At 37.8% G+C, this 11985-nt stretch overlaps 1 protein-coding gene across 1 annotated transcript in view; it reads right to left on the bottom strand.

The window, feature by feature from the left end:
- Positions 1-605: 605 nt before the first annotated feature.
- si:dkey-246g23.2 (solute carrier family 66 member 2) overlaps positions 606-11985 on the bottom strand; it is a 93994-nt gene continuing 82614 nt past the window's right edge. Inside the window, exon 5 of the mRNA XM_061721325.1 lies at positions 606-4121. Within this exon, the coding sequence (XP_061577309.1) occupies positions 3947-4121 (175 nt within the window). The 3' untranslated portion in view covers positions 606-3946. The remainder of the gene's footprint in view (positions 4122-11985) is intronic.

Here is an 11985-nt window from a genome sequence, read left to right as displayed (position 1 = left end):
CATTTATAGATGCTCAAGCTAGGTCAGGAGTAGATATGATAAAAGCATCAAAATGTTTTCCACACAGCCTGTTGTCATTCAACTCATTTATGGAGCATAGAGAGCTGTAATATTTTACTATCTACTATGATGTTGCATAAAATGGACGCGATTAAAAACTCACTGATATCCATGTCTTAATTAACCCAAACTCAACCACCATACTTCCTTGAAGTGGTGTCCTGCCACAAAGCCATTTTCCCTATTTGAAAAAGTCTTTTTTCAGATGCAGGAGTTCAAGGTTTGCCTCTGACACCCTTCCCTATATTATAATCCTGCCTCTGCAGAAAGCTGCAGGACTTCATAGAGAGGATTTATATGCTGTAATATAACAGCATGTGATTCGGATATGACATTTCTAGTTGAACTGTATGAAAGACAAGGGATTCTCATAAAGTTTTAAGAGGGATTATTGGTAGAAATCCTGCCTAAATCATAAATTACAGTACAGCTGAGACCAGCGGTTGGCTTTTTTTCTTCTTTTTTTTCTTCCCAGAGACAAACTCTCTCTGCTTAACACACAACTCATTCACTCAACACTGTCATAACAACACAGGACTACGCTCTGGAATATAAATTGTTTATATTTGAGAAAAATATAGTGATAAATAATTTGCATACAAATAGCTGCTGTCAGACAAACATAACATTTAGACAGGTACTTTCTTTTCACTGACATTTGTGTCTTATAGTAGCCATAACATTGCAATGTGATATGTAACTAACACCTTTTTCTTTCTTTGTTTTTTTCCAGCACACTTAAAAAAGCAAAAAAAAGGCAAAGATCACATTTGAAAATACATTTGACAAGTCACATTACACATAAAGAAAGGAAGATTAAAACAATAAGTCTTTGGCTTCTGTTTCTTCTTTAGTTATTACCTTAATTATAATTTTTACCAATATGTAATGGAGTAATAAGTATTACTGGCACCTGCCAGAAGTAAAAGAAAAGTACAAACAAACCATTATTTTAAACACTATTGTTGCAACAAAACAAATTACATTTACCATATTGTGACATTTATACAGCAACGCTGTCTGAAATAACCTTTGATAGTTTCCCCGAGAAGAAACGGAGACAGGGCAAACAAATGTTAAACTAAAGCCAGGGAGGGTGCTGTTCTGAGACTCTTCTGATTTAAAAAAAAAAAACAAAAACACACATTTACAAATAAAAGCACATAATACAGGAATAGAACAGATACCACCATGTTAAACAGGCAGTTTATCCCCTTTCAAATTGAAGTTTTTGTGTATAAAGGCATGATTAAAGTAATTAATCCTGCCCTTACTTGACCTAAAAATGAAAATGTAAAAACTATTTCAGCAACAAGACATATGCATATGAATTGATTTCCCTTTGGGGAATAATAAAGTATTTTGAATAAGTAATTACTTCTTTGATAAAAACTAAGCCAAAATGTAGAACTGCCTTTAGCAGCAATAACTTAAAGTCAATTTCTACATGACTTCAGTTTCTCATGTTCACCAATTTTGTATCATTTTTTCTATTAATAGTTCACATGCTAACTGAGGCCCATAGAGGGGTTTTGTAGATGAGGTATTTTGTAGTTTTCAGTGGACTGCATGGTCTGACTCTGGGATAAACTCAAGTGTTACATCCACTCCTGGGGAGATTGGGAAATATACACGCTTTCAAATTGTTCGGAAGTTACTTATAACCCTTACTAAAGAAAATGCTTCTCTAATATCATTGCTGGTGTCTAGCCTACTTGGCATTGTGTTGACACAGACCTTAAAGAACACATGCATTTATAATCAGATGCATTGAATTAGCAGCACTTGGTTGCCACTGACCTCCTTAATTCCCATGGAAGACGTGAGGATTGACTTTTAGCCTCTCCCTGTCTGTGGTTTATAGCCCTGATAAAAGTACTTCAAAAGTACTCTGCAGAGGGTTTCCCTGCTTCTCTGTATACAGTCTATGGTCTCATGTAACAGACTATATGGATTCAAGTATCGTACCTAGTTACACCGTTTAACACAAGTAACTAGTTAGAATCAGATGTGTAATGGTTTAATTAAATGTATGTGCGTATTCTGAGGTTATAAAAAGAGGACAACCCCCCATACAGTGATACCACAGACGTAGGATAAGTTTATGCTGAAAAACTGGTCAGAAGTATATACATTAGTTAAATTCAGCTTGATTTGTAAGATGAGAAAGATAAATGCATAATTAATATTAATCTGAGAAGATGATATGACAGTTAATACTTCAATAGAAGTGCTTTTACTGATGGCAATATTTTACTCTCTTGATGCAGGACTTTTATTTGTACTGAAGTATTTTCAGTGGGTGGCATTACCACTTCTTTAGAGGTAAAGATCTGAATACATCTTTCATCGCTGCATCTAAGTTTGGCACTATAGAAAATTTGCATTTCATTTTAACTGTTCATTTGCTGTCTAATATTTAGCTAATGTTTGATTAATAGATTGACCTATGATCTTCAATACACTCAATTATTATATTTCTTTTTAAGAACAGGATAAACCTATAATTGTGCTACTGCACACAGCAAAAAACTCCCATATTATCACCAAAACAAAATTACTTTTGCAACTGTGTCCATTCAGCTTCAATGATACTTTGCCTTAAAAATAAAGCACAGTATTATGATTATTTGTTTTTGCCAACAAAAAAAAAATACTCCTGCATTAGTTCTTAACCGAAAGGCAGAGTCAACACACAACTTGATGGTTTTTGTAGTTATTCCTTGATGTACACTGTATAGTCTTGGCTTAGCGCTGACTGCCAAAAGCAAAAATCAATTTCAGCCACAGAGGCACGCCAGTGAGAAAGTCAGCAAACGAACAAACGCACACACCTGCATACACACACACACACACACACACACACACACACACACACACACACACACACACACACACACACACACACACACACACACACACACACACACACACACACACACACACACACACACACACACACACACACACACACACACACACACACACACACACACACACACACACACACAGATGGATGCAGCCAGACGAGAGCACATGCTGTGTATGACAAGAGCAGTCCAGGGAAGTGAGGACTGTGAAGTCAAAGTCCTATAAGTTGGGTAAAAGATTCCAGTGTAGGGTTTCCAGTGCCGGGCTCGCTGCTACAGTTTCCAGGCCCAATACATCTTAGGCATTCCAATATTGACCCACAGAGGGTAAATAAATAGTAAAAACAATAAATAAAATAACAAAAAATATAAGTAAATGCTTTTTTTTTTATACGTAAGAGGGTGTTTTGTTATTTAGGCTTGATTAAAGACACTAATAAGTGGATATATTATAGTTAAACTAAGACTAAAACTGAAACAGAGTGAAAAAATAATGTTAACTATAAAAAAAAAAGATAAGACTTTTTTTTTATGTTTGTGGCTTCATTTTTATAATTCTAATACTCAATACTAATAATAAAGAATAAAAGATTGTTTGTACTGTTTGGCAATTGTTGATAAGATTCTTTTATCCTAGATGTTTTTGTCAATATCTGCAAGTCAATACCTCAAAAAGTAAAACCAATACTAAAACTAAACCAAAACTAACTGATCTTTCAAAACTAAAACAAATGATGCACTAAAACTAAACTGAAACAATCAAACAAAATAAAAAATTAAATTAAAATAAAAACTATTAAAAAATTCAAAACTATTATAACTCTGCTAAAAAGTTTTTGAATGTATGGCTTAGTGTAATTTGGAGGCAACATGCTGGGGTCTACATGAGACGTTTCAACAATACTGCATGCTAATAACTATTTCACTTTGGCTTTCTCCATATATTAACAATCAAAGCCAACAATTTACATAGATTTACACAAAAACCCTGGATTGTATGATTATATTATCGGTATTCAACCAAGCTTGACCCGAGTGTCTTGGTTGTAAAAGAGCACCTGAAGCAAGATGGCCACATCAATCAGGATTTGGACTGAGCCACAAACCCAGAACTGAGCAGGACTTTCGTTTATGATAAAGTAGGTGGTCTTGAAGATGTCGCCAGCCGTCCACAGTATCACCATCTTCACACTGGGGAAATGAAAACAGAAAGAGACATAGTGAAAGTGTGAGCTCGCTTTAAGAAATGTTTTGACAACTTAGACAATAAGTGCATGCCTTTTGTGGCTATGACATGATGAGAAATAGCTCTGCGTCAAGCTAAAGAAGAAATGGGCAACAGCAAGTGTATGGGTGCATCCATGTTAATATGTTCTTGCTTTAAAACTAAACTAAACAAAATTAAACTTTTTTTTCACACTAACATCGTGCTTCCACATTACTCTGGTCAATTCAGCCATCAAAAACAGAAAAGGTTTTATGCACTTTGAGTTTATAAATGGTCTAAAGCCTCTCCGCCGAATTGACGGTGTTTGGCTTTCATTTTTTTAAAAGTCGAGTTGAATGATAGTTGCTGCAATGTCTGTAAAAATGGTCAACATTGGTCAGTATTTATATAAAGTCAAACTGCCAACATGCCAACTGCCAGCAGGAGAAAAAAACATTATAAAAGCAACCTGCAGTACAGTCTGTTGTCAGTCTTATGCACTTCTAGTGAACATGGAAGCCCACGGGAGACACATATAGTCTGACATGGCGTAAAAACCCTTCCATGGGTGTGGATCAGTTTCATTATGAAATGAACTAATATGGAAATAGTCTAACCCTGCTGATATGTAAATCAATTCACCAGCATCTCAAAAGGTTCTCTAAAGCCCCGTTTCCACTGAGTGGTTCGGTACGGTCAGTCAGACAATTTGCACAGTAAGTTTGAAAACCACTTTAGGCTGTGTTTAGGCTACATTCAAGCATAGTTTATCAGGCTTACACATAAATACAGGGGTGTAGGACTAACCCCCACCAATGGCAGGGTACGGTGAGGGCGGAGCAATTGGTATCACACTACAATCTGTTGAATAGCGGACAGAAAACGTCACTATCCACAACAAAAGCAAGCGCGAAACCAGCATGAGCGCTTGTAAACACTCTTCGTCGCCCACAATCTTCTCTCAAGCAACGTAGCATGGATTGCACATACGAAGTACCAAAAGCCAAGCATAACAAAAACTAGCTGTTGCATGACCTCCATTGTTGCTGTTGGTAGCATCTCTATGGTAGCTTTGCTTTTGTTGCCGTCGCACTACTATGACGTCACGCTAGGCATTTGGGCCGTGGGGGTCCCACTTGCAGTGGAAACGCTCACCTAAAATGACTGGAAACCTTAACTAACTGTACCGGACCGCACCAAACTCAGTGGAAACGAGCCTTAACTAACATAGACCGGGAATACACCATCTACTTAACATGACCAAGTGGTAGAGACTCCCTAAAGCAACATAAAGCAACCTAAAAAACAGTCAGTCAAGTAAATTTGACTTTCTAAATTTAAAACAAACTCACTTAAAACAAAAATCAAAATTTACTGATCTACCAAAACTAGTGTCTGGTTTGATTCAGCATAAATAATAAAACAAGTAACTGATTTTTGGCATTTCTGATAGAAACAAGAATTTCTTTCAGACGAGAATTTTTCTTTCTTTATTTTTCTTCATCCATCAGACATCAGAGGGAATTCCCCGTAACCTTACAGAAAGCATCATAGTAAAGAAAGGAAACTCTTGTATTGTGCTTGTTTCCTTCTTGTGATCTGTTTTGACTTCCAACTGTTTTTTGTCTCAGCTAACGGTGGAACTCTCTTTCTTTCTTTCTTTCTTTCTTTCTTTCTTTCTTTCTTTCTTTCTTTCTTTCTTTCTTTCTTTCTTTCTTTCTTTCTTTCTTTCTTTCTTTCTTTCTTTCTTTCTTTCTTTCTTTCTTTCTTTCTTCTCAACCATTTGTTTTGACTCATTTACTGTCATGGTTTTTCAAGAACTACCCTCTATTACTCCAACTACTCTCCTACTCCACCTTCTTTAGTCCTCTATTCTTTATTCTTGCTCTATGGACAGTGAACTCCCATAGGCTTGAATGTAATATGAGTATATTCGTTTTATTAGAGCTGACTGAGCCTAGGGATGAAGCAAGGCCATCATTCATCAGTGACACAAACTGGAAGGGTCAGTAAGAGGTGAGGGAGACAGAAAGCAGAGAGGACAGAGCGTACAGAGGATAGCATTCATCTAGTGTGCAGTGAGAGAGAGACAGGGCAAAGACAACACAACCAGAAGAGAGAGAGGGACCTCTGTGAATGGGTTTGAGACCTCAGTGGGATAGGAGAGTATGATAAGTGTCCATGGGGGCAGAGGCAGCCTAATGACTACGGGGACAGCAGTCCTGCACTATCCTTCATCTCCCCTTGCAGATTCCCATTAAACTTCTCTGGGCTCACTTCAGGCTTTGGTGACTAATTGAAATATTTTGGTGCAAACTATCCAGCCGTACCATGAAAATGACAGACCAATATTAATCAAAATACGAAGGAATGTACCGAATGAAGTGAATGCATGCATTATGGAAATGTGACTACCAACACAAACTGACACAAGCTGTAATAAGTAGGTCTTAATTGTTTTGATGTATGGCACAATAACACACCATATCTGCATATTTACAATTTTATCTGTAGGGAAGCATAAGATGACAAAGTGACTGCAAAATTAATCTATACCCACTTATTGCGATTCAGGTTCACGGGGGTCTGCTGGAGCCGATCCCAGTGCTCTTTGGGCAAAAGGACAGGGGTACACCTTGGGTAGGTCGAACAAATTAGCATCTATTTGGTAAGAAATTGCAACTGGTGTCAAACTAATTCTTTCTTTTAAATGCTTCTACTAATTTGGTCAAACTTATAGATGCAAAACCAGTTATTTTAATAGCCAATTTTCACATGTGGAACAAAGAATTGGACATGGTCAATTTTTGTATACCCCCTAATCCAGGGATATTCAATTGGCGGCCCGCGGGCCACATGCGGCCCGCCAGGAGCTTTTATGTGGCCCCTGGTCATATTTAAAAAAAGGGGGTGTTTGTTGAAATTTTTTTTTTTTTTTTTTTTATAATATTTTTATAACTGGCTACTATGGACTAAAATGGTTGTGCTCAATGCTTAATATAATATTCAAATAAGGAAATCTTGGTGGAAAGTGGTGCTTTGTCATAATGGCGTGTTTTATTAAAAGTAGGTCAATATCAATTTCATTAAGTTTGCACAATGCATGGTTTCAAAATGAACTTGCATTCAAAATAATATTTCTTTATCTGAATATTATATTTAACATTCACAATTACTAAATCTGGAGACAATTAATATATAATTCATATGTAAACTAGATATACTCAAATGTACAATACAAATGTATTATATTTACATAAGTCTTCGTCTTTGAGTGCAAAATACATTTTGAAAACCCCCAAATTTTCAAATTGTGCGGCCCTCTCCATACAGTCCTTTTGCAGATGTGGCCCCCGGCCGAATCTAGTTGAATACCCCTGCCCTAATCTCTCTTTTCTTACAACATGGAATTCACACTGAAAATGGAAGATACATCCAGGAATCTCCTTTTTGGTATTCCTTCTTTTCTCCTGCTTGGCAGCTCCACCACCAGCATCCTTTTACTAATTTATACACTCTATCTTATTTAAGAATGAGACCCTGTATGTTTCTCTGATGTGTATTTTTACACCTATTAAACCTCATCACTTGCCAAATTGTTTTTAGCATCTTAAACAAAAATGTGGAGTTCCTCAAAGTTCAGTTCTGGAGCATCTGTTGTTTAACATCTATATGCTCCCACTCACTCAAATTATGAAAAAGAACAAAATGTTTTACCATAATGACGCAGATGACACAAAATCAATATAACTATCTTGCTAGGAGACTATAATCCAATTCAAACATTGATCAAATGTATTGATCAAATTAAAGAATGGATGTGCCAGAATAATCTTCAGTTAAATGAAGACAAAACACAAATAATAGTGTTTGGAGCAAGGAAGAAAGATTAAATGTCAGCACTCAGCTTCAAGCAGTAAAGCCAAGCCAGAAATCTGGGAGTGGCTCTGGACTCAGACCTGAATTTTAACAACCACATTAAGACAGTAGTGAAGTCAGCCCATTATCACCTAAAGAGCATATCAAGGAGTAAAGGACTGATGTCTCAGCGGGACTTAGAAAAACTTGTCAATGCTTTTATTCAGTAGACTGGACTGCTGTAACGCTGTTCTCACGGGTCTCTCTAAAACAGGGGTCGGCAACCCAAAATGTTGAAAGAGCCATATTGGACTAAAAACACAAAAAACAAATATGTCTGGAGCCGCAAAACATGAAAAGTCTTGTATAAGCCTTAGAATGAAGGCAAATGGTGAAAGGAGAAATGTCGAGAAAAAAGTCGAAATGTCGAGATTAATGTTGAAGTACAATCTCGAGAAAAAAGTGGAAATGTTGAGAAAAAAGTCCATATTTCGAGAAATAAAGTCGAAATGTCGAGGAAAAAAGTCGAAATGTCGAGATTAATGTTGAAGTACAATCTCGAGAAAAAAGTCGAAATGTTGAGGAAAAAAGTGGAAATTTCGAGAAAAAAAAGTCGGAATGTCGAGAAAAGTCGAAATGTTGAGAAAAAAGTTGAAATGTCGAGATTAAAGAGGAAAAGGAAAAAGGAAAAAGGAAAAAAAGAAGAAAAAAAAGAGAAAAAGAAGAAAAAAAGAAAAAAGAAGAAGAAAAAAAGGAAAAAAAAGGTCAAACATTTTTGAAAAAGCTCCAGGAGCCACTAGGGCGGCGCTAAAGAGCCGCATGCGGCTCTAGAGCCGCGGGTTGCCGACCCCTGCTCTAAAAGATCCATCAAACAGCTGCAGTTAGTTCAGAACGCAGCTGCCCGAGTACTCACTGAGACCACGAAAGTGGACCATAGAGCTCCAGTTCTTATATCTATACTCTGGTGTCCTGTCTGTCAGATATATTTTAAAATCCTGTTGTTGGTTTATAAATCTCTGAATGATCTCGGGCCAAAATGCATCTCTGATCTCCTGGTCCATGATGAACCAACCAGAACCCTCAGGTCGTCAGGATCACGCCCACTTTCTGTACCCAGAGTTAAAACCAAACACGGTGAGACAGCGTTCAGCTTTTATGCTTCTCATCTGTGGAACAAACTCCCAGAATGCATCAGGGCTGCTGAAACTCTCAGTTGCTTTAAGTCATGTTTGAAAACCGTTTTATTTACTGCTGCATTTCAGTAATCCACCATAATGTCCTACAATCTTTATTTCTTGCATCTCATTCATTTTCTTTTTCTTTGAACTTATGTCCATCTGTCCGTCTGTCTTTAATTTCTGCTTTTAAACTTTCTTACTTTTTAATGCAATTTTTAAATGTTTTTATGTAAAGCACTTTGTCTTGTACATGAAATGTGTTATACAAATAAACTAGCCTTTCCTTGCTTCACGTTGATTTGGTCATCTTCTTATACTGTATGTAACTGACCTTCATTCGACTTCTCTCTTGTGTATATCTCTACCTCTCCAGGTTTTGTTCCACCTGCTCCCTACTCTCACTACTGATCACAATGTCATCCGTAAACATCAAAGTCCATGAAGACTCCCGTCTGACCTCATCTATCAACCTTTCTATCACAATTGGGGCTCTGGGCTGGTCCTCCAATTGCATCATGCAATTACATGATACAATATGTCAGGTGCTTTCTTGGGAGAACACTGGTTCTATAAAAAGTTAACATGTATCACGAGAAATCCATCCATCCATTTTCTATACCAGCTTTATCCTACGGGGTCAGAGTGGTCTGCAGGAGCCTATCCAGCTCATTACAAGCGAAAGGCAGGGGTCCACCCTGGACAGGTCAGCGGTCCATCGCAGGGCCACATAAACAGACAACCACACACTCACTCACTCACACACACCTACGGGCAATTTAGAATCATCAATCAACCTAATATAGTTTGTTTCTATAGCACAATTCAACAACGAAGTGATTCAAATTGCTTCACAAAGACATTAAAACATAAATGAAGAGCATGATATAAAATGTAAAGAAAAAATAAGAAATATCAAGGGAAATGATATCCCATGAATGCTTACCCCCATCCTTAACCCTTTAATGCCTGACATATGTGTGGCACATATGATCTGTTTATTATACACTGATATTAAAGGGAACCCTGCATATTAAGACATGTAGTCCCTAATTAGCCACAATTGTTCTCTTATACTAAAATATGTTGTTAGAAACACATAAAATAATCTAATTGCTTTAAAAATCTACAATGTTTATTACATATTTTGACCTGCGGGAGGCGCCATGTTTTACCTGCGCAATGTATTCTGGGGGCGATGACGTACGACGGTGGCTCTGGGAAGATAAGCCCCATTAGTTTAACTGGGACAGGTATCTAAAACATAGTTGAGCAGCTCTCTCCCGGCCGTGGAGGCTGACGAGGGAGCCCATAAGACGTCTCGGTTCAGGCAAACTGGATCAAAGTTCTGTGATGCACGGAAGATCTGCAAAAATGACCAATGTTGTGCGCATCTTACCAGTGCATTAGGCTCCTGCGTAGACGGCGTAGCCTACGGCGTAGACGGCGTAGGCTACGCCGTAGCCTGCGTAGCCGGGGCTCTACAGCCCGCAGCGCTCCGCCACCCGCTCTCCGCTCTGCGCTCTCCGCTCTCGCTGCAGCCGCCGGGATGGAGACGCCGGTGGGCAATATGCACGTTTGAGTGGGCATAGCCCCCCCCTCTCCCCCCTAAAACCGGCCTCGGTGCTGGGTGATGACAGACCCGACGCTGAGGGGACTGGCCCGGGACTTTGACGAAACGGGAGGCGCAGACTTCGCTTCAAATAGGCAAGAACATCTTTATTTAATTTAATGACGCCAGATCTGGCTGGGGTTTTTATTGTAGCATCGGTTATCTGCTAGTTGAAACGTGTGGTCTGTTAGTCTATCTGAGTTTTATGGTGTTTTTATAGTTCATGCTGTATGGGGCTGCACTTTTTTTTAATTTTATTTTACTTTTTTGTAGGTGCGCCGTCACCTTAATGTTCAGCTGTGTTTTCATCTGTGTTTCTGGTGCGCCGTCACCTGTTTAGCTGTGTTTTCATCTGTTTCTGGGTGTCAGAACAGTGGACGGGGGTTAGCAGGTGCCACCGTGTGACGTACTACCCAGAACGTAAAAAACAATGGCGACCTACATGTTAAATTATATTTTCAAATTTTATAAAAACGAAGACATCAACAAGGTTTTTTATATCACATTGTTATAATTGATACCAACATTTATCTTTTAAGACCTACATGTCTTAATATGCAGGGTTCCCTTTAAAAACTCCCTGTCTTTAACAGTTTCCATGTAATGTGTGTTTGTAATATGTAGTCATTTTATTTATTCATTTTAATATTTTTCATTGCATGAAACTTTTTTTTTTTTAAATGGGGTTGGAAATAAGGTCTCAGAAATTCATGTGGCATTAAACCATTTAATATTCTAAGAACAAAATCTCTTTTCCATGAGTGTTAAGCTCCACTGGATTTTATTTATTTTTCTCTTTTATATTTTTTTTAAGTATGCAAGCAAGTTCAGATTGGATAGAGAGCTCAACGTCATGACTGCATTCCCACAACAAGCAAATGTTAATTTAGAAACATTTGATAACTCTATTAAGATACTCAGACGTTAAATTCTGTTTTCCACAGTTACTGAAAGTTGGTGACAGACAGGCAGAGAAAGAAAAGGAGCAGGTGAGAAAATGGACAAAAAGATGGATAAAGTGCTAAGGCAGTGTCTGTTCCCCAATATTTTCTGCAGTGGAGTCCATGATGATTTCAATTTAATCCAATTGAACAATGTAATGAAATCATTTTGCAATGTCACAATCTCTTATTGTTAAAGTTTAAGAATCAGATGGAAAATTGTTTTCAGTTCTGGCGTATGCCTCGTCAACAGTGCAGTGGG

The sequence above is a fragment of the Cololabis saira genome, chromosome 5, assembly GCF_033807715.1.
Source record: "Cololabis saira isolate AMF1-May2022 chromosome 5, fColSai1.1, whole genome shotgun sequence".
NCBI lineage: Eukaryota > Metazoa > Chordata > Actinopteri > Beloniformes > Belonidae > Cololabis > Cololabis saira.
This window is presented reverse-complemented; position numbering and strand designations above follow the sequence as displayed.